This window comes from Mauremys mutica, chromosome 1 (genome assembly GCF_020497125.1).
Source record: "Mauremys mutica isolate MM-2020 ecotype Southern chromosome 1, ASM2049712v1, whole genome shotgun sequence".
Taxonomy (NCBI): domain Eukaryota; kingdom Metazoa; phylum Chordata; order Testudines; family Geoemydidae; genus Mauremys; species Mauremys mutica.
In genome coordinates, this window is record NC_059072.1 from 368,413,247 (window position 1) to 368,439,325 (window position 26,079).

Consider the following 26,079-nt stretch of genomic DNA (forward strand, 5'->3'; position numbering starts at 1 on the left):
TGACTAACATTTCAGTTTATTATATATAATCGGACACAGGCAGAAGCAGTAGGTTTAGAACTTGCCAGATGTTTACCTAAACTCTGGAACGGTGCTGAGTAATTAACAAAGGGTTTGAAGTGAGTAGTTGCTCACCCACTGGGGAGAAAAAGTGTAAGGAAAAGAGACTCTTAAGATGGCTTCAGAGGGCTGCTCTAAAGCACATTCTATAGCTAATCCTTTTTATAACTAACTTCCACAAAACACACAGGTCATAATGAACCCTACTGGATCATCACTTTTCCTCACTTCCAATAAACTTCTAATATCAGAGGCGTCTAGATTCAAGCTTTCCATCCAACTTACCCTCCTTATTCTCAGGGTTTTTTTTTTCTCCCATCCTCCCATTATGAGTAGCAGAATCTGCTAGTTAGTTTTTGGCCTTCCATCTAAAAGTGTGTTTTACAATTAACCCTTAACTATATACTGCTCTATTTCATTCATTCATGGTGACTGAATGCACATATGGATGCAGCTTGCTAAATTACATTCTGGGGTATAGACACCCCTCAAATCCAGGGCAACAACACCATTTCAAAAATACATATATATTCGATTTGGAATATGTATAGAGAAGGGCAACTGGGATATTCGTTTGGAAAAGAGATGACTATGGGGGAATAAGAGAGAGAGAGGTCTATAAAAGCGTGATGGGTGTGGAAAAATTGAATGAGGAAAAGTTTTTTACTCCTTCACATAACATGCAAACTAGGGATCATCCAACTGAAATTAACAGGCATCAGATTTAAAGCAAATTAAATACATTATTTCTTCACAATCAACCCGTGGAGCTCTTTTCAAGGGGATGTTGTGCAGGCCAAAACTATAACAGGGTTCCAAGAAGAACCAAAAAAGAACTAGATAAATTCATGGAGGACAGGTCCACCAATGGCTATTAGCCAGGATGGGCGGGGATGGTGACCCCAACCTATGTTTTTAAGAAGCTGGAAATGGGCGACAGGATATGGATCACTTGATGATTCTGTTAATTCCCTCTGGATACTGGGATAGATGGACCTTGGTCTGATCCACTGTGGCCATTCTTATGTTCTTATAAGTTCATGGAGGATAGGTCCATCAATGGCTATTAGAGAGGGGTGGCACAGATGCAACACCATGTTCTGCATGTCGCTAGACTCTGTTTGCCAGAAGCTGGGAAAAGGAACAGGGGGATTGATCACTTGATGATTACCTGCTCTGTTCATTCCCTCTGAAGCACCTGGCATTGGCTCCTGTTGGAAGACAGGATACTGAAGTAATTAGACCATCAGTCTTACTCAATATGGCCATTTTTATGCAGAACCCCTATTTATCTGCCCCCTTCCCCCACTGTAATCCACTAGACCCATCTCCACTCTCAGAGCTGAGATAGAACCTTTCTGATATACAGGAATTAGAAACAGTGCTCCTGTCGGCTAACTGCGAAATTATCTGGCAGAAAATCTAAAGTTTTCAGGAGCCTAGCTAGCCCCTCTAATCACAGTTAAAGTTGCCCGCCGAACAAAATCTGAAATGCTGCTTCTGCAGCAGGTAGGGGTGGTGAAGAGGATCCAGAGAGTGATGGGGATGGGAGTGAAGGAGGGAACAACAGGGACGCATCCTTGGGGGGAGAGGCTGGGCAGAGGGTAGGGCCTCTGAGTTCCAGTTACCAGCAGTTAAAAAGGTGACATTCCTATGAGTTAATGAGTAGAACACAGACCGATTCCCCAGTTTGTCAAACTGACACAGCACAGTAATCCAGGAAAAGATTTAATGTCTCCTTGACTGCCCAGTCAGTGATGCAGGACAGGGGGCCCAGCTCCATCTCACCTCTGGACGGAGCTTGGTCGGAGAGCCAGAGCAACGGGAAAACTTTAGGTCCCTTTATAAGTAACAAGCCGGAGCAGCCATTTCCGGACCTGTTTGGTCCTTATCCCATAGATGATGGGGTTTAGCATGGGAGGCACCAGGAGGTACATGTTGGCAATGACAACATGAAACCACAGGGCCACATTGTGGCCAAAACGGTACGTGAGGGAGGAGAAGATAACTGGGATGTAAAAGGTTAAGATGGCACAGAGGTGGGAGACACAGGTTCCAAAAGTCTTGAGCCGGGCGTCCTTTGTGGGAAGTCTGAAGATGGCCCTGAGGATCAGAATATAGGAAACGGCAATAAAAAACACATCCAGACCAGGCACAAAGAATGCCACAAAGAGACCATAGTAACTACTGCTGCGGGTGTCGGTGCAGGCCAGCTTCACCACGGCCATGTGCTCACAGTACGTGTGGGGGATGATGTTGATTCTGCAATATGGCCACCGCCTTGTCAGGAAGGGATAAGGCAGTACCAGCATGGCACCACGCAGCACCATGGCCAGGCCAATCTTGAACACCATGCGGTTTGTCATGGTGGTGAAATGTCTCAGGGGATGGCAGATGGCCACATAGCGATCCACTGCCATGGCAACAAAGATCCCTGACTCCATCACTGAGGAGCAGCGAAGGAAGTACATCTGGGTGAGGCAGGCTCTGAAATTGATCTCCCTGGAATTGAACCAGAAAATGCTCAACATTTTGGGCACAGTGGACGTGGACAGGACCAGGTCGGTGATGGCCAGCATGCAGAGGAAATAGTACATGGGCACATGAAGGCTCAGTTCCCTCTTCACGATGAACAGGATGGTGAAGTTCCCCAAGATGGCTATGATGTACATGGTGCAGAAGGGAATGGAGATCCAGACATGGACAGCCTCCAGGCCAGGAATTCCCAGTAGGATGAAGGTGGAGGGGTTGGTAAACCTGGTTGTGTTGGAATCTGACATGAGAGCCCAAGGTCTAGGGTGATGGTTGCAAAACGAATGCCTGGATGGAGAGACAGTGTTAAGGTGGGCAGTTGTCTCTTGACTTCATTGAGTCTGTCTGGTAATGTGCCAACAAAGAAACACAAGGAAGCCCTCAAACAACAAGCTTGCAGGTGTTAAACAGCTAAATGCTCAAAGCTGTCTGGTAAGGGCTGACAGACACAAACACGGAAAGTACCGTGACACAAGCACACAGAAATCTGCCAAATCTACCAGACTCAAATACTCAGTACAGCTCCTAGTATGGCAACAAAAGGTCATGACAGAGGTAAACATAAATAGGGGTGAAGAATTTAGCAGGACATTTAAGACCAGAACTGCCCCCTAGGTAATGAGGAGGGCTAAGGCTGACAGTAAAGGGGAAATGCAAACAGGCTTTGGGGCTGACTCCTCGGGATTCGGGAGGAGAGCGACGGGCGGTACAGCTTAAAAGCTTTCAGGAACCTCTAATGCAATTAACAGTAACCACAGACTGAATGGTCCTGCCTCTGGAGCTGATCCTTCCCCCTCTATCAAATTCTACCCCCAACAGTTAGTATGAGATACTGAATATGCTACTGGAGGCTGTTCTCATGGGTGACGAGATTGGACCTTCTTTACACACTGAACAATGGCTTTTTCATTATTCAGCGAGATGAGTTATGAACAACTGACCCTACTAATGCTAATTCCATACTTGATGGTGCTTCATGCATTAATAATCCCTACACGTTCTGGTGTGGAAAAGCTTAACTGACACCAGCAGGAAACACAGATGTGATACTGGTTATCTCTCACTTCTCAGTAGTAGGCAAAACAAAGACAATGACTGGTTTCCTAAAGAATGGGATGGAGAATAACCTGCTTTGAAACATGATCAGTTTTGGTCACTCGTTCTCTATAAATGATATCGAAGATAGAAAGGGGTTTCTAACATAGGCTATGAGAATGGGGAATACTGCCAGAGACACTGAAAAGTCTGGGACTGTTTAGTTAAGAAAAGGAGGAGGAGAACAGCAGAAAAGCATGGAACTGATGACATTCAAAAGGACAAACAGAGAAGAGTTCTCAAACAGTAATATCTATAGACACTTAGTTCTTCAAAAACTTATACCCCAAAGCTGAGGAAAATTATCAGCAAAACTGATTGGGAGGAATAGTTTACACAGAAATTTGGAAATGAAATGAAAATGTGGAGTTCTTTAAGAAGAATGTATTTGATAGCGAAAAAAGCAGCGATTACACAGTTCAATGGCAAAGACAAGGCAGCAGGTGGGAAGAGGAGAAGAGATATATTACAAATGGAGAAAAGAGAAAATAGATAAAAACAAAAGGGATTACACATAGCAAGCAATAGAAATTGGATGTTCTCTAAATTGATAAGGGACATTAAAGACCTCAGGGGAAAATCCATGTTTGGCAAGGCTAAGGATGAAAAAAAAGAAGGTTATTAAGTATATTCAGAAGAAAAGAAATCCTAGAAAATAGTATACAAGTGGGAGAAAAGAAATTTATTAACGTTGCAGAAAAGGACGATGTATTCAAGAAATATTATTGTTTGCATTTGGAAAGAAGCAGCATGAGGTACTTCAATCACATGAAGTGATGACATACTTTCTAGTCCATTAGCACTGAAGTCATAGGCGCAAAGGCTGAAAGAACTGGGCATATTTAGTCAGGAAAAGGTAAGATTAAGGGGGGACATAATAGCGGTCTTCAAATGCTTGAAAAGCTGCAATAAAAAGATGGAAAAAAGTTATACTGGTTTGCCACAGCGAACGGGACAAGAGGGAATGAGTTCAAACTACAGCATAGCAGATATAGTTTAAATCTCAAGAAAAAATTCCTAACTACACGAACAGGAGGACAATGGAACAGACGCCTCAGGAGATTGTGAAGATTTTATGCTAGAGGTTTTCAAAAGGATGCTGGGTAGCCATCCATCTTAGATGGATAAGAAGCAACAAATCCTGCCTCTTTGCAGGGGGCCAGACTAGCTAAACCTCTCACCTTGTGGCTCTCCAATTCAATGATGTAAAATTCCACTGTGGACCAGGTCTTAGTCAAACAGAAGTTATGAAACGCAACACAGGGTTAACTGGGTTAAATTTAATTGCCTGAGTTATGCAGGAAGTCAGACTGGATAATGCAATCGTCCTTTCTGACCATGAACCCTATGAATCTATTGATACAGAAAATAGATCAGGCATTTATATTTACTGTGTCTCATAACACACGAACAAGGGAACATTGAATTCTATTGAAAGTCTGAACATATAAAAGTTACAAAAGAAGCTTGTTTATATAATCCATATTTGGCCTGTAGAAGTCTTTGCCACTGACAATACTGGAGTGAAGAGTTTAGCTGAATGGCATTCAGAAATGGATTAGCATTGTAGGTGGGGCTGGTAGCGTCCCTTTTGTTAAGGCTGTCTGATACCGTCAATTAGAAGACCTGATTTTGAGTTGCTTATATGTTTGTCAAACTTTAACTGTTTGGACTGAAAATTCCCATTCTGACTTTCTGCTTCCAGATAAATTGTTTTTTCATTGTTTCAGGCATAGGAGTTCAGCCGACTTTTTGAATGAAGCTAGGAGAAAATATGTCTTCCCCTTAATGAAAAATTCTTAGAATTGTTCCAGTGAGGAGCCCTAGCACCTCCATTCCTGACAGTAGATAAAAGTCAGATAGCAGATCAGAGCTACAGCCCTGAGATGCAAGAGCAGAAGGTGACGGTCTCTGTGCATTAACATACACCTGACTCCTGAGGTCTTTTCTCAGTTATTACTGCAAGAGTTTTGCCTCCGTGGGGCCTGAGCAAAGTACTGGCCTTCTATTGTTCATCTGGTGGATACAAATCTTGCTAGATTATCAGGCTCAACGGGTAGTGATCAATGGCTTGATGTCTAGTTTTCAGCCGGTATCAAGCGGAGTACCCCAGGGGTCAGTCCTGGGGCTGTTTTTTTCAACATCTTTATTAATGATCTGGATGATGGGATTAATTGCTCCTTCAGAAAATTCACAAATGACACTAAGCTGGTGGGAGAGGTAGATATGCTGGGGGCTAGGGATACGGTCCAGAGTGACCTAAACAAACTGGAGGATTGGACCACAAGAAATCTCATGAGATTCAACAAGGACAAGTGCTGAGTCCTGCACTTTGGACAGAAGAATCACATGCACCGTTACAGGCTGGGGATCAACTGGCTGAGCAGCAGTTCTGCAGAAAAGGACCTGGGGATTACAGTGGACGAGAAGCTGGATATGAGTCAGCAGTGCGCCCTCATTGCCAAGAAGGCCAACAGCATATGGGGCTGTATTAGTAGGAGCATTGCCAGCAGATCGAGGGAACTGATTATTCCCCACTATTCAGCACTGGTGACATCACACCTGGAGTATTGCATCCAGTTTCGTTCCCCCCACCCCCCACTACAGAAGGGTTGTGGACAAATTGAAGACAGTCCAGAGGAGGGCAAAAAAATGATTAGGAGACTGGGGCACATGACTTACGAGGAGAGGCTGAGGGAACGGGGGTTATTTAGTTTACAGAAGAGAAGAGTGAGGGGGGATTTGATAGCAGCCTTCAAATATCTGAAGGGGGTTTCCAAAGAGGATGGAGCTCATCTGTTCTCAGTGGTGACAGATGACAGAACAAGGAGCAATGGTCTCAAGTTGCGGTGGGGAAGGTCTAGGTTGGCTAATAGGAAACACTATTTCACTAGGAGGGTGGTGAAGCACTGGAATGGGTTCCCTAGGGAGGTGGTGGAATCTCCATCCTTGGAGGTTTTTAAAGCCTGCTTAACAAAGCCCTGGCTGGGATGATTTAGCTGATGTTGGTCCTGCTTTGAGCAGGGGTTGGACTAGATAACCTCCTGAGCGCTCTTCAAATCCTAATATTCTATCTAGTAGAAGCTTTCATCTGGATCCTTTCAGAAGGATCCACTGTGCTACTGAAATGCATCCACCTTGGGGCTGGAGGCCATGAGCCAGGGAGGACAGAGGTGCACAGAAAACATTGATATTTTGGCCAGCGATCCTGGAGGAAACTTATCCCCTGTAGGAAGGGCCCTCAGACTCATTCTCTTTCATGCCATGTTGCCCTGGGTTTGTCGAGCAGGTGAGCTCCTCAGCGTGAAATGGATACCTCTGAATTCTGAGATGGAAGTTTCTTCCCTGGGAATCCCCCTCAGGTAGCCGTGTCCCACACCTCTCTCACCCCAGCATCTGTAACAGCATCCCACACTGAGACCCGAAACAGAGGTGTGCACTGTTTATAATATAGCTCTGTGCAATCCCAGTGGGGTTCGCTCAGCGTGTAGCAAAGAAGCTGCATCTGGATGTAAACAGGCAGGAGACCAGGGACACTCTAGCCAATGTCACTGTTTCCAGGTCTGTGCTTCTGGGGACCTTCCCAAAGGGAGATGAGAATATTCAGGCTGAGTCAGAGAGGAATTGGCTGATCTGTGTGTTTAAAAATTATAGTTGAGTAGTAAGAAAACTAGGGAGAATGCCTAGATCTCCCTGGTGTCAGATACCCTGTAAATGCCCAGGATGGATAGGTAGATAGTAGAGAGACAGATCAGGATAAAAATGACTGAGGGGAGACTGTCACTATGGGATCAGAGATCAATAAATATCATCAGTAACTATCATCATATTGTGCAGCACCTTTCATTGAAGGATCTTTAAAACACCTAACAAAGGAAAATTATTATGAACTTATCTCCATAATACAGATAAGGAAACTGAGTCAAGGGGAGACAAGAATTGGTCAAGATCATGGAGAGAATGACAGACAGAACCTGGGACTCCTGATTTCCCTGCTGTACATGTGGTCTCTCCATCAATACCTGAGAGCATGACAGGAGGGAAATGGACTCACGGTTTAGCAGAGCTTGTTCGCTGGGTATGACAGACTTCCCTGGGGTGCAACATGAAACAGGGCTTCTGCTGTCCCTTCTGGCATACGAGCCTGGTCTCCCTCTCACACTCTGAGGCGGTGACAAACTGCAATCCTCTACAGGTCATGCACTGACACAACCATACACAGCTGCAGTTACATGAATGCTTTCACTAGCCAGGCTGGAACCAACAATAGAGAGGCTCCAGCCACTTCCCCCAGCTCTCCCGCCAAGGTCCCCAGAGCTCTACCAGTGTGGGGAAGAGAATGCACCAGCCCCGGTTTCCTAAGCAGATTTCCCTTTTACATTTCTAACAACACACTGTTTTAGGTAAACAAATAGAAAGCAGGTTTATTAAGTGATTGTAACTACTGAAAGATGGATTTTAAGTGATTATAAGTAACAGCATACAGCTCAAAGTTTTTTACCTAAAAAATAAACAAAATTAAAATGTAAGGTCTATAACTAGACAGGATTTGAATCAAGCCATGTCTCACCCAGATGGTACAAGCAATCCACCAATCATCCATACACAGATATGTAATCCCTTCAGCCTGGGACTATATCCCCAGTTCAGTCCTTGTTCCTAAGGTGTTCCCAGGAGTTGAGTGGTGGGGGGAGTGAGGCCAAGTGATGATGTCACTTCCACCTTTCATACTTCTCCAATGGGGAGGGAACTTCATTTTTGCAAACAAAAGTCCCCAGCACAGTTACTGGAAAAGTAAAGGCACAAGATGGAGTCCACTGCCCATGCATGCTTTCATAACTTTAGGTACAGAAAAGACACACGCAGACAAAGAGGGTAATCATATTCAGCAAATCATAACTTTTCCACTGATAGCTTACATGGCACACAGTGTATAAATCACACAATAATCATATCACAATGATAAATATGGGGGGTGCCAGGGTGTTGCTTTGGGGTACAGGACGTCACACCTCCCCCCTTAGTTCACTGCAGCAGTGTTAATCATTGACTGATGCAGAAGCAGTGTGCTCAGAGGAGCTCTTTACTTTTTGACCATACAACTCCCAAGTGTTGCAAACATTGTGTTGTTACCCATGGGTGTTCTTGCACAGTTCTCTGTACCTTTCAACACTTTGTAGATCAGCCTAGTGATCTCAAAAGTCAGCAAGTGTGCCTTCAGTGAAGTATTGTTAACCACTGTAATTTTCCAACTGGTGAAAACTTAATACATATATTCATCAACGCCACGAGGTGTTGTGCCTCAGTTTCCCTCTCCAGACAGAAGACCATTATATTATAAATTGTTTGGGGATGGGTGGGACACAATCTCTCTCCCACCTGCACTTCAAGCCATTCAGTGAAGCGCGGATCCACTGCAATATCTCAGCTTTGACCTTTCCTCCATGCAGCCTATTCTGTGGAGAACTGACAGGATTTGGAGGTCAGGGTGTGTGAGCAGCTGAAGAGATGGACAGGGATTATCTGGTGCCTCTCCCTGCAGGAGAAGGGCACTAGTGCTTAACCACCTAGATCTGGCCATGCACCCTGAGCCTGGCCTTGGGGAGCCTGGCCTCGGTCCAGAGATTAACTCCAGGGTTTTTCTGGCCATGACTGCACTGGGTCTCTGCAAGGTTGTGAGTCTTCCTCTGGAGGAGGGAGGACAGGGCCTGGTCTGTCTCAGCAGCCAGGTCCTTTCCTTCTGCCTTCAGGCCCTGCAGACACTTCTTTACACTGCAGATGGTCCAGCATGGAGGACGTTGGCACATGCCTTCCTCCGCCACCTCACAGGGCTCCGAGATGACCGGCAGACCTTTTATCTCCATTTGAGGATTCGTCCGTGAGAAGTCTCCATGCTGCTGGTCTTCTACCAGGACCTCCTCCAGACCTCGAAGGTGCTACCACTGCCCAGGTCCATAGTGGCTGCCTAGGGTGCAGACCTCCTTGTGGAGCCCCTGCTACACAACACCCATGTTCATGAGCATGTGGCAGAGTCCCCCTTGGTGCACTGGAGGCTGCTTCTGACAGAAGCCACCAGAATCGGAGCCCTGCTGGACTAAAACTGAGGGGACTGGGTGGATCACTGAGCTCTCAGTTGGCACAAAGCTCACTCCACCCTTCAGACCCCCTGCACATACTTCAGGAGGTAAGGACAGTGCTAGCACCCACCTCTTCAGTTTTGTTTGAGCGGGTCTCCAAGAGGGTGTTCCCTTCCCTCCTCTCACCCCAGGCCCTCTGGACTTTTTCATTGGGCCCCTGTTCCCTGAGTCCCCCAGGACCCCTCCCTTTCATAATCCACACGGGTAGCATGACTTGCAGCCAGTTCATTTCAGAACCACACCAAGGGAACAACTTTACATGAACGTGCTCTTCATGCTTCACTTCCTCACCCTCATGCCTCATCCCAATACCAACTGTTGGGACATACTAACACCTTGGGAGGGTGAGGAACCCGGGCGGGCCATACTGTACTCCACCCCGGTCCCACAGCCTGCTGGGGATATCAGTTGGTGGTTTCTTCATGGAGCCCTGTACACGGGTGTGTACCTGGCATGGTTCACTCTCATCCCCTATGCCTGCCACTTTTGTGGCATGAGGGAGACCCTGGTCCATGCATAGCTAGAATGTGCCAGGTTTCAGCCCCTATTGCAGCTAATCCAGAATCTCCTGTTGAAGTTCTGGCTGTATGTTTTCTCAAACATATACATACACCCTGCCTGTGGCCCCACAAAGCCATGAGACCTCCTCATCAACCTCCTCCTGATGATGGCCAAAGTAGCCAACTCCAACATCAGGAGGAGGATGCTGGATGGGGAGGTGCTCTGCAATTGTGGGGCCTATTTATGTTCCTCCTTTGGTTCACACATCAGGGCAGAGTTCCTCTGGGTGGCATCCACTGCCTTACTAGGCAGCTTTGAGGAGCAATGGGGACTGTCTGGGGTTCTATGCTCAGTGCCCCCTTCTGCACCCCTGGCTTTTAACTTAAGACCCCCCCCATTCCTGATCCTGTTGTTTATTAGTTTTCCCCCCAATGTCAGTTGAGTCCTGGGTTCAGAGTCTCCTCCCTCAAGTTCAGAGGAGGGACCTTTAGATGGAACCCTCCTCCTGGAATTTCAGTAAGTATAAGATTGATCAATATTTAAAGGAATTAGGTGTTAGACATAAATCAGAGAAGCTGAAACGTAAGAAGCCTGTAGATTGAGGCGTGCAAGTCTTTAGCTTAGCTGCTGGGAGAAGAAAGATCCCAACCCTCCAGGAAAGGGGTGGTGAAAGTTTCAGTGCTGGGAGTGGGGATCACTAGAAAGCCCAGTCTGGGGAGGTTGATTTTTCGCATGGGCATAACCCTGCCCTGGAGTTGGGAAGCAGCTCCACAGAGGGAGCTCCACAAAGTCCCCTTACATCCTTACCTCAGCAGATCCTGGCACACCAAGACCCCAAAGATGACCTTAAACAGAGATCCCCACTGACGGGGACACTGGGGGGAAAGGAAAACCAGGAACTAAACACACAGGAAGGTTCAGGGAAGAGCTGAAAGACACTTTGGGTATTGAACAAACCAAGCTGTTCAAGCATAGATGTGGTCTAATAAAAATACTTGGAAACACCCACCTGTGAGAAAAGATTTTGTGTTATTGTTCAATCTCATGATGGAAAGCTTGTTGCTAGTGGTAAACCTTATCAGAAAGAGATTGGTACTGCTGGTAAATCCTATGAAAAGGGGTAACATGCGTGATTTTGGGAGAAAGCTTTTGGACACGCTAGGAGTAGTAAACAAGAAGCCCTGTGGGGATACTGCTTCCCAGCTCACAGGCTCAAAGCTTGTCACAGCAGGGAAACCATAATAAACCTGGTCAGCTGTGCAGGGGGGAAACTGAGGCACAGCACCTCATGGTATTGATGAATATCTGTATTGAGTTATTGCCAGTTGGAAAAGCACAATGGTTAACAATGCTGCACTTCACAGATGCAAAGGGATGTTTTCTATTGACATGGTACCTATTAAAAGGTACCCAGAGACTTACAAGAACATCTGTGAGTAACACCACAATATTTGGGACACTTCTGAGTTGTACGGTCAAAATCTAAAAACTCCTCGGGCACACTGCCTCTGTGTTAGTCAGTGACCAATAATCCGGCAGTAAACTAAGGGGTGAGGTTTGACACTCTATGACACTCTATGCCCCAAAGCTACACCCTGGCATCACTATATTTACCATAGTGAGATCATTATGATACATTTTATTCCAAGTGTGTCATGTAAGGTACAAATGGAGAAGCTGTGATTTCTGAATACGATTAGCCAGTTTGTGTGCATGTATCACTGCTATACCTAAAGTTATGAAAACATGCACGGTCGTGTGACCAGCTCATGGGACACTGGACTCCAGCTTGTGCCTTTATTTATCCACTAACTGTGCTGGGGATTTTTGTTTGGAAACAATGAAGTTCCCTCCACAGGGCAGAAGCTATAATAGGGGAAAGTGACATCGTCACTTGGCCTCACTCCCCCTCACAACTCAGCTCCTGGAAACACCTCAGGAAGAAGGAGTGAACTGGGGCTGTGGTCCCAGGCTGAAGGGGTTACTAACCTGTGTATGGATGATTGGGGGACTGCTTGTACCATCAGGGTGAGACATGGCTTGATTCACATCCTCTCTAGTTTATAGAACTTAGTTTGTAGTTTTCTTTATTTCTTTGGTAACCAGTTTTGATTTATTAATATAATCACTTAAAATCTTCTCAGGAAGAGGGGCTGGTGCATTGTCGTCTCCACACTGAGGGAGCTGCAGACTGGGTAATAAACTTACATGGGTCAGGCTTCCCGTCACAGCAAGATGATACATCTCCAGCGTCCCAGGCTGGGGAGTTCCAGGGAATTGGCTGGCATCTTTCTATTGTGGGTTCCTGCTTGGCTAGTGAAAGCATTCATGGAACTGCAACTGGGTCTGTCCCTGTCTGTGTATGGCTGAGTAAGTGCAAGACCTGGAGGGGAGTGCAGCTTGTCACAGGCACACAGTGTGAGAGAGGGCCCAGACTGGCATGCCAGATGGTTCAGTGGTACCCAAGTTCCTGGTTGTGCTCCAGAGAAGTCTGTCACACCCACCCAGCAAATAAGTCCATTTCCCTCTTGCGTCAATCACATGTAGGGTGTGACTAGAGGGCGCTTTGGGCCACGTATGCTCAGTAGAGCATCTCCAAGGGTGGAGGGCCAATTCCACTCCCAAATTTAAAAAAAAGAGGGTGCCAACCTGTTCCGCCAGTTCAGCCAGCCCCAGAGAGAGACGGCCATATCGGAAGGGCGCTGAAGATCTCTGCCCCGAGGGCTGATGTTCGCAGGCCTCCTTTGGCCACCTGCAGCAAGCAGATAACTGCCAGGAGAAGGATCCCAGCCTATTCAAAGAACAGAGTGCTTGCTGCTTGGTCAGCTCAGGAGGGTGTGAGGACATAAATGCCAAATAAGCAGCGCATGCTTTCAATGCATAGGATTAGTGGCCCTTGTACCTTTCAGTACTGAAGAAATCTGTATGTTAGATACTGTTATTTTTCTTTGACTGGTATGTGCTGTATTGCTGTAATGATAAGAGCATGTTTCGATTTATGAGGCATCTTAGTTAACCCACAGATTGTCGTCTTATCAACAGAAGGATTTTTTTTTGTTTAGTCTGAGCAGCTTTACTACACTGTGGTGTCTTTCCTCCACATCGGAGCAACTCAGGGTACTGGCATCCCCAACTGTCCCAATTTCCATATTTGTGGTGTTCTCCACAGGTGGGAGTTCCGCTGCCAGAACAGACTGAACCTGCTCACTGTCCCTGCAGTACAATGGAATTATTACGGGTATGGGTATAATCAAAGTTTGGTGGGTTACACTCAGGCCAGGCACTTGTCTCCGGCTCTTTAACGGGGCCCTGACTCTGCTCTCCCAGGAGCCCCTCTCTGCCTGAACACTGGTTCTCTTACAGACCCAGCTCAGTAGGTTACATCTACCCTGTCTTTCCATCCAGACTCCATGGAAGACTGGAGAACTGAGCAGGATTATGACATCACAGGTATCAAGGAGGCTGAACAGCTGTAACAGAAGAATGGCCACACTGGGTCAGACCAGAGGTCCATCTAGCTCAGTATCCGGTCTTCCGACAGTGGCCAATGCCAGGTGTTTCAGAGGGAATGACCAGAACAGGGAATCATCAAGTGATCCATCCCCTGTCATCCATTTCCAGTTTCTGGTAAACAGAACCTAGAGACCCTCAGAGCATGGTGGGGCATCCCTGCCCATCTTGGCTAATAGCCATTGATGGACCTATCTTTCATGAAATTATCTATTCTTTTTTGAACCCTCTTATAGTCTTGGCCTTCCCAACATTCTTTGGCAAGGAGTTGACTGTGCATTGTGTGAAGAAATACTTCCTTTTGTTTCTTTTCGACCTGCTGCCTATTCATTTCATGTGGTGACCCCTAGTTCTTCTGTTCTGAGAAGGATTGAATAACACTTCCTTATTTACTTTTTCCACACAAATCATGATTTTATAGACCTCTATCATATCCCCTGTAGTTGTCTTTTCTAAGATGAAAAGTCCCAGTCTTATTAATCTCTCCTCCTCTGCAAGCTGTTCCACACTCCTAATCATTTTTGTTGCCCTTTTCTGAACCTTTTCCAATTCCAAGATATCTTTTTTGAGATGGGGAGACCACATCTTCATGCAGTATTCCTACGCTTTGTTTCCTATGGTTCAGCCAGTTACTGATCCATGAGAGGACCCTTCCTCTTATCCCATGACAGCTTACTTTGCTTAAGAGCCTTTGCTGAGGGATCTTGTCAAAGGCTTTCTGAAAATCCCAGTATGTCAGTGAACTGCAAGGCCTTCAATGGCTTTTAAACTTTCCCATGGGGACATCGGAGACATGGCCCAGTTAACTTGTGTTCAGGCCTAACAAGAACTCAGATGCAACCTGCTGTGAGAAACTCGTTTTAACAAGGATGCCCCTGTACCAGCACAGACCACAGGTCAAAATGTGTAACTTCAATTACAATGGTATTGGAAGAGCCCAAAATAACCGCTACAGGAATGTATTGACTATGACCCCTTACTTCAAATGCACTGTGGCCTAGTGGATAGAGCACTAGATGGAACTCAGGAGACTTAAGTGCTAGTCCTGGCTCTGCTACTGTCTTGCTGGGTGACCTTGGGCAAGTCACTGCTCTTCTCTGTGCCTCAATTTCCCATCTCGAAAAGGGGGCTAATGCTACAGACCTCCTTTGTTAAGTGCTTTGAGATCTACTGATTGAACATGTTAGATAAGAGGTAGGGCTCTTTATTATCTTATGATATAGGGTGCTTTTCTTAAAGCGCCCACTGCTGGAGTCAAGTGATTTATCTGAGAATCTCTGCTCTTTATTTTATTTTATTTGTTAGCCAATTTTAAGCCCTCGTGGTTGCAAAGAGAAGCTGGAGAACATGAATTGAGTGCACCCTAGCGGCTCAGACACCAGGAGGCAAATGAAGAGTTCCCCAGATGAATGTTTTGTGAAGATCTCATGATTTTGAAGCCAGTCTCATGATTTTGGTGGGGCCCAGCTCATGGTGTTGGAATGCTTGGGCTGGCGATCCCATGAACGTTTTTCTGCACTGGTAGCACTAGAGAATCACTTCAGGGCTGCTTCTCACTTCAGGCTGGGAGATTCTGCCTCAGTCACAGGGGTTTTAGGAGCTCCCACAAGTAGGGAAAAACTGTCCCTTGCCTAAGGGCTGGAGAGTCCTAGAGCTCGGAAAAGACCCAGGGATTTCCTGGGAAACCTGATGCCCTCTCTCCTGCCGTATTCTGAGCTCAGCCCACTTGGCCGGTTGCCCCATCCCATCTCCTGATCTAAGGACAGCATTGACACCTCACAGACTAGAGGGAGATTGCAGGAGGGCAGCCCCATTGTGACCTAGAGATGACATCAGCGCCTGCCTGATGCCAGAGCAGCAACCTGCCCCCTCAGGTGTAGTCTGGGTACTTCTTGGTGCTTTGAGAGTGTCTGTGTTGAGAGTGCCTTAGTGCCTGAGCCCGGGGAAATGAGTTCACTCCTCCTCTATCTGCTCTTTGTTGTCTTTTAAGCTGTGATCAGGCTCGCCAGATCTGAGGTAAGTGAGACTCCTAGAGAGATGGAAAGGCTGGAATGATGCCAGCTGAATGCAGGAACCAAACATAAGTATTTTTCAATCAGCAGGCTCGGATCATCTCCACCCAAGAGTCCTCAAAGAGCTGGCTCAGGAGGTTATTGGCCCACTGACATTAATTTTTGAACAAATTTAGGATTCCTGAGGGAATTCCAGAATGCTGGAAGTGTGCTAATGTTTTGTCAATATTCAAAAAGCTATGGGAGGTTGGCCTAGCTTCTTATAGGCCAGTTAGCCTGAAATAATGGACAAACTGATATGGGATTCAATCAATAAAGAATTAAAGGACAGGAATATATTTAAAGCAGGTTAACAATGTTTTATGGAAAATGGGCCATGTCAAACACAGATGTGACAAACTTAGACTTGTGTAAGGTGTTGTTTTTCATAGATTCCAAGGCAAGATGGGCCCATTGTGATCTTCTAGTCTGACCCTCCTGTCTAACGCAAGCCAAAGAACTTCCCCACAATCATGCCTAGTGCATACCTTTTATTAAAATGTCCAATCTTGATTTTAAAAATTGCCAGTGATGGAGAATCAATCCACCATGACCTTGGTAAATTGTTCCAATGGTTCATTCCTCTCACTGTTAAAAATGGACACCTTATTTCCAGTCTGAATTTGTCTAGTTTCAACTTCCAGCCATTGGACCATGTTAGACCTTTCTCTGCTAGATTGAAGAGCCCATTTGTAATTATTTCTTCCCCAGGTAGGTATTTATAGACTTTTCCTCAAACCACCCTTAACCTCTTTAAGCGACATTGACTGAACTCCTCAAGTCTATCACTACAAGGCAGATTTTCTAATCCTTTAATCATACTTACGGTTCTTCTCTGAACCCTCTGCAATTTATCAACATCCTTCCTGAATGTTAGACATCAGAACTGGACACAGGATTCCATCAGTGGTTGCACCAGTGCCAAATACAAAGGTAAAATAACCTCTCTCCTCCAACTTGAGATTCCCCTGTTTATGCATACAAGTACCGCAGGACATTTGGATTAAAAAATAGCACTCTACAATATCAATGGAGCACAGGTTAAATGGATTGAGAACAGGCTAATGGCTAACTGACAGATCTCAAAAAGTAATTGTCAAAGGGCTCATCGAATGTGGGTGTTTCTAATGGAGCTCTGCAGGGATCAGTACTAGGTCTGATGCTATTCAACATTTTTTCAATGACTTGGAAGTAAATACAAAATTGCTGCTGATAAAAATGTGCTGATGACACAAAGATTGGCAGAATGGTAAATAACGATGAGGACAGGGCAGTCATACAGAGAGTTCCGGAGAGTTTGTTTGGCAAATGGGGCCCATTCAAACAAAATGCATTTTCACACAGCCCAACACAGAGTTATACATCTGGGAACAAGGAGGGCCTATTCAGCTTTGGATTTCACGATCTTTAGTGTTGTATCATCTGCAAATCTGGCCACCTCACTGTTTCCCCCCTTTTCTAGATCATTTATGAAGATGTTGAGCAACTCTGGTCCTAGTACAGATCCTTGGGGGACCTTGATATTTATCTCTCTTCATAAACTCACCATTGATTCCTACCTTTGGTTTCCTACCTTTAAACCAGTTTCTGGTCCATGTGAAGACCTTCCCTCTTATCCCATGACAACTTACTTTGCTTAAGAACCTTTGATGAGGGATCTTGTTCAAGGCTTTCTGAAAGTTCAGGTACACTATATCCACCGCATCACCCTTGTCCACATGCTTCTTCACCCCTGTGACATTACGCCCCATATTCTTCATAGAAATATTGTTCTATGAATATGGCATAACTAAGGCATGTTTTATGCAAGATGGGTCATCTGAGATATCATTGGAAAGGTTCTGATTTACTGAATAGGATTATCCTATTTGTACGGAAGTATCATTTCTGTATCTGAAGTTAGGAATATGGGCTCTGTATCAATTACAAAAGTGCTTGCACCAGGGGAATGCCCCCAAAGAGTGGGCAATCAGCCTGGATGGGCCATTAGGAAGGACACTAGGACTTGGAAGATACTAATCTTCCTCCTTCCTGAGAAGTTTCCTGGGATGCTGCTTTGACGCTGCAGGGTCATGTGATCATGTCACCTCTTAGAATCATAGAATCCCTGGAATCTCAGGGTTGGAAGGAACCTCAGGAGGTCATCTAGTCCAACCCCCTGCTCAGAGCAGGACCAAACCCAACTAAATCATCCCAGCCAGGGCTTTGTCAAGCCTGCCCTTAAAAACCTCTAAGGAAGGAGGTTCCACCACCTCCCTTGGTAACCCATTCCAGTTCTTCACTACTCTACTAGTGAAAAAGTTTTTCCTAATATCCAACCTAAACTTCCCCCTCTGCAACTTGAGACCATTACTCCTTGTTCTGTCATCTGCTACCACTGAGAACAGTCTAGATCCATCCTCTTTGGAACCCCCTTTCAGGTAGTTGAAAGCAGCTATCAAATTCCCCCCCCTCCTCCCTTCTGCAGACTAAACAATCTCAGTTCCCTCAGATAGGCATCATTTTGGACTGGTGGCATTTTTCCACTAGGGGGGAGTGGGGGGGGGGTCAAACTGGGAGACAAAGGATTCCTGTTAAATCCTATTTAAGGCTTGGAAGGGAGTTAATCTAGGCTCTTCTCCACCACCTCCCTGCCCCAAAAGGAAGCCTGCTGAAAACACCTGGAGAAATAAAGGAACTAAACTGTGGGGGAGGGGGACAGGGGCTGAGCCCAGGCGAGAAAGCTCTAGCCTGGGAAGGGAATACCTGGCTAGTTAAGCTGCAAGCAGTGCGGTTTACCTTCAAGAAACTTTGCAGCTCCCAGGCAAGTGGGCTGAACTCATGCCAAACTGTTGTTGTTGTTTGTTGGTGTAAAAGAGCTGCCGTTGGAGGATGATATTGGGGTTATATCAGCACTTGTTTGGGTGGATTTGCATAACCCATTCAAGGCTTCATCACTCAGGAGTAGCATGGCCATCCCAAATGCATGCAGATAACCCCCGATAGCATGCATTCCCTAAATATGTATCTAGGAAACACTGTTGTCCAGAGGTCGGATTTCTCCCCCAAGGTCGGAATTCTGTGCATGGTATCTGGGGTTAGTTGCAGATCCTGCAATCCTCAAACCTGCAGAGTTTTGTCATCTCTGCAGGCGAGAGAACTTTGCAGGCTCTCTCCTTCAACGCTTATAAACTCTGCAGGCTCCTGGTACCAGCAATCCCTGTTTCTCCAACCCCTGGATTGTTCCAGTGACCCCTGTTATGGGTTGTGCTGTGTGCCCTATATTGTCTGCATCACAGGAAAGCACAATGCCTACCCATGAGGCCTCATAGTGCAATACTCTTTCACAAGGAAAAATTTCCCCCTGGCCCCACATGGCAATCACCTCTGGCTCATTGCTCTCCCAGGTCTATTGAGGAGTTCTCTTCTAACCCTGCTGCTTTCTTTGTGTGTGGCAGGCTTCTCCGAGGAAGAGGAGACACAGAAGGAAAAAGAAGAAACCAAAAGGTAAGCAGCCCTTGACCCCACAGCTGCGGTGGCAGACTCAGGCCCCATGCAAAGCAGAGAAATAGGGTCTATTCCCCCACCTGCCTCCCCTCTTCCTGCGAAGGCACAGTCATGCCCAGAGTCGTGCAGAGGCACTGGCTGGGGCTCCGTTAACAGGCTGCCTCTGAAATCTGGGGCAATAGGGTGCTAGGAAGCAGAGGGTGCCCAAGCAGCTCAATGTCTCCTTTATGTTTCACTTCTGGCAGCTTTTGGGTGCTGTGAGGAAGAGCTGGAGGAGGCTTGTGCATTCCTAGAGACATGGTAAGCAATGCCCCCCTCCATAAATCTGCAGTGGGTCAGTCCCCTCCTTTAGCGCCATGCAATTCATCCCCACCCGAGTAATCCCTCCCCTGCCCCAACCTATGTACCACGCAAGGAACTCTTCTCCTTTAGACTCATGCAATTCATCCCCACCCAGAGGCAGTAGCCCGAGTAATCCCTCCCATGCCTCGACCTATGTACCATGCAAGCAACTCTTCTCCTTTAGACTCCTGCAATTCATTCCCACCCAGCAGAAGTTGCCATCTCTAATCCACCCCCACGCATCATACCATGGGTCATTCCCTTCCTCGAGCATCATACGGTTCATTTAACCTGGGGCAGTGGTGGTGGGGGGCGTAGATTGTGTCGACTGGACTGGACCATCCTTCCATCCCAAGAGGGGGAGAAAATGTTTTCTGGGAGCAGCCCCGTGTGGTGAGGTGGAGAGGAAGGCTGGCCTTTCTGGTATGGTGAGTAGGGTGAAAGGGCATTAGCTGGCAGCTATAGTAGGCTGTTATCCTATATGTTGATTAGCTTCTGTGGGCGGGACATGGCACACACGCTGCCGGTAGGATACACTCTCACCTCCTCAGCACTAGACAGGGCTCACCTAACAATCCAGCTAACCCCAAACCAGAACATCCAAGGCCCGGGTATTGCAGGGGAGGAGGCTGCCTCCGTGGAGAATGGGACAGGGAGCCTTTCAGTGCCGCCCCTCTGGGTAAAAGAGAGCCTGAGGGCAGGGCCTGCACTCAGCTATCTGCTCTCTCTGTTCCACAGCTGCCCTGTGCACCCGGAGAAGCTCCCCTTGGCTCAGCGCCTCAGGCTGGTTGACAGGAGGCTACAGGACGTGGCCAGACACCTGGAGGAAGTTCTGATGCCGTAAGGCAACTGACCAGGAGGCACCAGACTGGGGGCTGGGTGGGAGGGGAGAGTGAATGTCGAGAGGAGGGAGCAGGGAAAACCAGACACTCCAGGATCCTAAAGTAACAGGGAAAAAGCCACTAAGAGGCTTTAGCTTCCAAGGTGAGAGACCAGTGAAAGTGAGGTGAGGAATTATCAGAAATGAAATGCAGAGACTACAAGTTGGGGTTGTGAGTAGGATCGAATCCTTCTCTACGGCGATATCTGCCAGCCGGCGACTGTCTAGAACCTGCCCGTGCTGTGTTTGAAAGACAAAGCAATCCAATGACACCCTGCGAGGGGGTGTCCACCCCCCACAGCACTGGAAGGGGCTCCGGTGGCCAGGCAGGCCCAGGAACTCCACAGGGTGCACCTGCAGGAAGAGCCGGGGAGCAGGGAATTGATCCAAGCAGGCTCAGCTGGCAGGAATAGATGGGGCCTATCAAGCCAGGAAGCTGGCACCAGACAGGGGCTGCGGCTGGGAAAGGGCAGCCCCTCCCTGGGAAGAGGGGGGAGTGTTTGGAGCTGGTGCACCCAGAGCAAGGAGGGAACCAGGAGTAGTAGGAAGCAGTCCAGGCTGGGAGAGGAAAGCCCAGAACTGCTGGGTTGAGGGTCCCTGGCCTGGAGCCCAGTGTGAAGTGGGGGCCCAGGTTTCCCTACCAGCCCCCGAGAGCATGGCATGGACCGGCGGGGCAGTGAACAGGAGAACTGTCTGGGTCATTGTGGGAGTGACAGTGATCACATGCGACAATTGGAAGGGGCATTGACCTCGAGAGCTATTCCCCAGAGTAGGCACCAGACAAGTAGTGAGTGGGACACCACGTGATACACCCCAAACACGAGTCATCAGCTGGGTTTAAACCCAGGTTTCAGGACCATAGCACAGACCTCCACCACCGGAGAAACTCCATTAATTGGGAGCAATGGTAGGTTGTTAGCCTCTAGTGTATCAGCCATTAGGAGAGGACAGTTTTCCAGTGGGTTAGAATGTAAGAACATAAGAACAGCCAGACTGGGTCAGACCAAAGGTTCATCTAGCCCGGTATCCTGTCTTCCAAAACTGGCCAATGCCAGCGCAGCAGAGGGAATGGCCAGAACAGGGAATCATCAAATGATCCGTCCCCTGTCGCCCATTCCCAGCTTCAGACAAACAGAGACTAGGACACCATCCCTGCCCACCTTAGCTAATAGCCATTGATGAATTTATCTAATTCCTTTTATAGTTTATAGTCTTGGCCTTCACAACATCCTCTGGCAAGGGTTACACCCACATGCTCACATCTTCCTCCCCCAAACCAATTGTTGTTAGCTAATCTTTCTATTCAAATAGCAGTAGATCCCCGGTCATGCTCAAGGCCCCATTGTGCTAGGTGCTGCACATGTGCGTGTGACGAAGGGGTTATCGTTCTAGATAAAATGAGTGCCAGCTCCCCCTCTCAGTCCTGCGTTACCCAGCTGATGTCCTTGTGTCGGGGTGTGGTGTGCAATGCATGCCTAGGCACTGCCCCATTGCAATACTCTTGGAAGGCTGTGCCCAAGCCCTGCCTTTGCTCAGCAGGGCCATGTCCCATCTGTCCCTGTCTGCTCTTTCCCACAGGCCGAGTGTGTCGACATCTGGGATGAGCCAGTTCTCCTCCTCCTCTAGGGAATCCACCACCTCTCCCCTCTGGAGTCCCAGCTCCTTTTCCCTGAGAGAAGGCTCCATGATTCAGTCAGAGCCCCTCTGCCACACAGGGGAGATCATGACTGTCGCGAGCTGGGAAGGATCCACTCATCCCATCCAAGCCCAGCCTCTCCCCAGGCCTCCTGCCCACAGCAGATGAGACCAGCGAGAGCAGAACATAGGTCTGGACCAGATGTCAGCCCATGGCTCAGACTTCAACATCCGACAGAAGCATCTGCAGAGCCAGCTGGGGGCTCCACAAACCCCCATCCCGGGGGAGCCATTGCTGGGTGAGCAGGACGCCAAGCAGCAATGGGAATTCAACACAGATCGGCCCAAAAGTGGATTTCCGGCAAAGGTCCCAAAGCCCCTGAGATCCGACACCAGGCCTCAGCATGCACAGGAGATCCAGGAGCCATGTGTCTGCCCCTGGGGACCCCTGCCCCAAAAGGCCCACAGGATCATGGCATCCCCTGATGCCATCCTGGCCAGGCTTGTGCCCACGGCGGGGGTCAAGCTGCAGGATCACGTGGCTCAGAAATGCTTTGAGATCGAAATGAAGGCTTTTCCGAAGGTCGTGAGAGAGTCGCACAGAGATACTCCCCTCCTGAGAGAGACTGCCCTGCCAGGGCCACTCCACTCCCCTAGGGAGCCAGGCAAGCACAGGACAGCGGCATTCCCAACAATGGGACAACAGCCTGCCCACCCCGTCGAACTCCACATAAGGCGTGAGCATCTCATCATGCAGAGGGGGCTGCTCACCCTGGATCCAGAGCCCCCGGCAAAGCTGCCTCACGCCGGCCAAGCCAGGGGAGCCAGTGTGGAGTTCAGTGAGATGGAGACCGATTTCCTGCAGACAGGGAGGCAAAGCACAAGCTCCTCTTCTTCCACACGTCCTCCAACGCCAGTGGAAGATACCACCATGGAGACGGGCAGGAATGATGGCGTGGCAGGAAACCAGACTAACCCAGATCGCTGCACTCTGCCAGCAGGGATGGATCTGACATCGCCACCTCCAGGAACCACAATAGCAGAGAAGACACTCGAAGCGACACTCCAGATTTATAGGAGCGAGTTGAGAAAGCCCCTTACCAGTGTGCGTGACACCAAAGGGACTGAAGAGAAGCTGGAGCTGCACATGGAGAGGAAGGTTACCTTGGGAGAAGGCTCCTGCCTGGGGCCAGGGGCACAAGCAGGTGAGAGCAGGGCAGATCTTCCCAGGACCCAAAGCCACCAGGTTGCCCCAGAGGCCCCAGGCTCTGAGCAGCTAACAAGATCCACCCTTGACTCTCTCATTGCTGGGCAGGCTGCACACGACCTGCAGATCAAGCAGCTGACGGAAATGCTGAGCAGCTCCCGCCCCTTGGTGGGCCAGGTCTCAGTTTGCCAGCAGTGCCGCAAGGCATATCCAGGGAAGAGGAAGGGTAAGAAAACTCAGAAGGAGACATCTGCTGAGCTGCATGGTCTTCCAGACATCATGGATTCACATGGGTTCGATGGCACTGTGAATTCAAAGCTCTCCAGGGACCAGCCGCCAATCAAAATCTGCAAGAAGTGCAGTAAGCTTTGACGAAAGAGACCAGCTGGCTCTGCAGGTGCTGACTTGCCCAGAAGATCCCATGGAATTCCACAGCGATGGACTCCAGGAGACTCCCCAGCATCTGACATCAACCACAGCAAGATGCCAGTGGTGTGGCTCCTTCCAGCAGACAAGAGCAAGATGCAGGATGGAATCAGGAAAACAGCTCCCACCAGGCAACCAAAGATGGTGTCCATTGCTACGAGTACAACAGGGCTTTTGCAAGCTGGTGGGAAAGTAACTGGGAGTCCTGACGGTTCTCCCCCAAAGTCACCAAAGGCCTCCAGAGCTAGGACACCATCCCCTTCAAGGAGAAAAGTTCTCAAACAGATGTTAATGTGCCTCAAGCAAATCTTCAGCAAGCTTCAAAACAAAGTGAAGTCCCGAATGTCCAAGGACTCTAGTTCCAGAACACCTGACACTAAATTTACAAAGCCACCCTTTTGGAAGGCAAGGGCCTCCAAGGGTGTCCGCTTTCCATACTACTGAATCCCACCCTGCCAGCAGGCCCACTAACAGAAGGGGCCCACAAATTCCAACATCTCCCTATCATCCAGCGGGTCTGGTAAGCATGGGCTAAAGTGGCTGAGAAGAATGGCTTGTTGTCCTGGGACACAGAGACTGATGTATAAGAGACTCTCCTTGGGGTATGACATTTAAACCCAGATTCCAAGATGAAGGGGGGGTCTGGGGGCTTGGATGAGATTGAGGGTGTGGTTAGCTCATTGGATTTGTTACTTTACCTCGTGTGGTTCAAGAATCAATCCTTCCTTCAAGAAGAGCTGATACTAAATTTACAAAGCCACTCTTTTGGAAGGCAAGGGCCTCTAAGAGTGTCCAGTAGTACTATTAGGGCCCTACCGTCAATCAAACCCAAACCAGCCCCATGATCCCTAAAACCCAGCCCCTCGACCCCTTAAGCCCCGACCACCTATTACCAGAAGTCCCACCCAGGGGGGTATTACTTCCGGGGTCAAAGTGGACACATGATCAGAAGCAAAGTGTGTCATGTGACCCCTCTAAGAACTCCACCCACTACCCTCTACCAATCAGGAGGGGTTTCGCCCCCATAGGCCTACCCCAAGAGGTGATTTGACCAATCAGGGGTGTTCCAGGGTGGGGGGACCCATCCGGATGTGGCTCGTGTGACCCCTCTAAGAACTCCTCCCAATGCTCTCTCCCAATCGCGATGAGTTTCCACCGCATAGGACCACCCCCAGAGCAGATTTGACCAATCGGTTGTGTTCCGGTGCGGGGTGACCCGCCCAGATGAGGGTTGTTTCACCCTTCTAAGAACTCCTCCCAGCGCCCTCTGCCAATCAGAGTGCAACACTATCACCCCATAAGTCCCAGCGCCGGGGCAGAAGAGGCCATCTTTTACCAAGCATGCGTGCTTTAGAAATCATGGAAACATGGACTCTTTCATCACCTCTGTGAGCACTTTGGACTTTGTTTTAGCCCCGAGGGCCTTTGGACTTGTGTGGAGAAAGCGCTACATCAGCGATAGTTCCCACGAGGGCTCTTTGACTCAGCCGTTGATGGATACACCGGAACCCGAAACCCAAACTCTCGTGAGGCACCCCAATGACCCTGAAGGCCTCTCATTGTTTGCCCCCCTAGAGGTGAAGGCAAACACAGCTCGGGGGAGTCATCGGAGGACAAGGTGAACGGAAAAGACATTGCTCAGGTAAATGAATGATTAAGAAGTGACTGTTGATGATGGGGTGTAATGGGGTTAGGAACCGGGGGTCGGGGGGTTGTGTATGTTCAAAAACAAGCAGTGGGAACTTACACTGTTTCTTTTCTGAAAATCTCTCGACAGCTTGATGATGCCTTTCTAGAGGACCCGGAGGCCCTGGACAGCGTTACATCAAGCAGCAAAGATGAACCGGTCTCTCCTTGTTTTTGCTCAATGCCGATACAAATTGTTGAAGAGGACTCCGAGGATGACAGCTATGAGGAGTTTAGGAGGCTTGGCATGGAACTAACTGAGCCAGTGTCGTGTCGTGAGCATAAAAAAGTCATGCGGACTTTTGTATGTGTTGCTGTTTATGCTGTCCTTAATCACGGCCTTAGGGAAAAGCTTTTTGAAGATTGTGAGGGCTGTGTCATAGATGTGCCAGCCCAACGGCGCCATGACTGTGTGACTTGGACTTCAGTAGACGTAAACTGCGAGCTCCGGGGCCTGTGTGCTGAGCTGTATTTGGAAAGCTTATTAAACACTGTTCTTGCCATAGGTTATGCTATGCAATGTCTGTGCCT

General features: G+C 48.1%; 2 protein-coding genes across 5 annotated transcripts; one reads left to right on the top strand and one right to left on the bottom strand.

The window, feature by feature from the left end:
- Positions 1 to 1,892: 1,892 nt before the first annotated feature.
- LOC123362954 (olfactory receptor 52K1-like) lies at positions 1,893 to 2,840 on the bottom strand. Its single transcript, XM_045003538.1, has one exon. It carries the CDS (start codon positions 2,838 to 2,840, stop codon positions 1,893 to 1,895), a length of 948 nt encoding a protein of 315 aa, XP_044859473.1.
- A 12,876-nt stretch (positions 2,841 to 15,716) lies between these two features.
- On the top strand, positions 15,717 to 25,185 carry LOC123350807. Of its 4 annotated transcripts, none has more exons than XM_044989562.1 (6): positions 15,717 to 15,851; positions 19,324 to 19,372; positions 19,618 to 19,672; positions 20,073 to 20,142; positions 20,453 to 20,554; positions 22,173 to 25,185. In XM_044989562.1, exon 6 carries the CDS (start codon positions 22,432 to 22,434, stop codon positions 23,806 to 23,808), a length of 1,377 nt encoding a protein of 458 aa, XP_044845497.1. In that variant the 5' UTR covers positions 15,717 to 15,851; positions 19,324 to 19,372; positions 19,618 to 19,672; positions 20,073 to 20,142; positions 20,453 to 20,554; positions 22,173 to 22,431; the 3' UTR covers positions 23,809 to 25,185. The 4 variants fall into 4 exon arrangements, with proteins under 4 accessions (XP_044845497.1, XP_044845489.1, XP_044845482.1 ...); XM_044989554.1 differs by having other exon boundaries at positions 20,073 to 20,137; XM_044989547.1 differs by lacking the exon at positions 20,073 to 20,142.
- The last annotated feature ends 894 nt before the right edge of the window (positions 25,186 to 26,079 follow it).

Coding starts and splice junctions, on each gene's coding strand:
- LOC123350807 (XM_044989562.1), top strand. CDS start 22,432: ATGTCAGCCCATGGCTCAGACTTCAACATCCGACAGAAGCATCTGCAG.
- LOC123362954 (XM_045003538.1), bottom strand. CDS start 2,840: ATGTCAGATTCCAACACAACCAGGTTTACCAACCCCTCCACCTTCATC.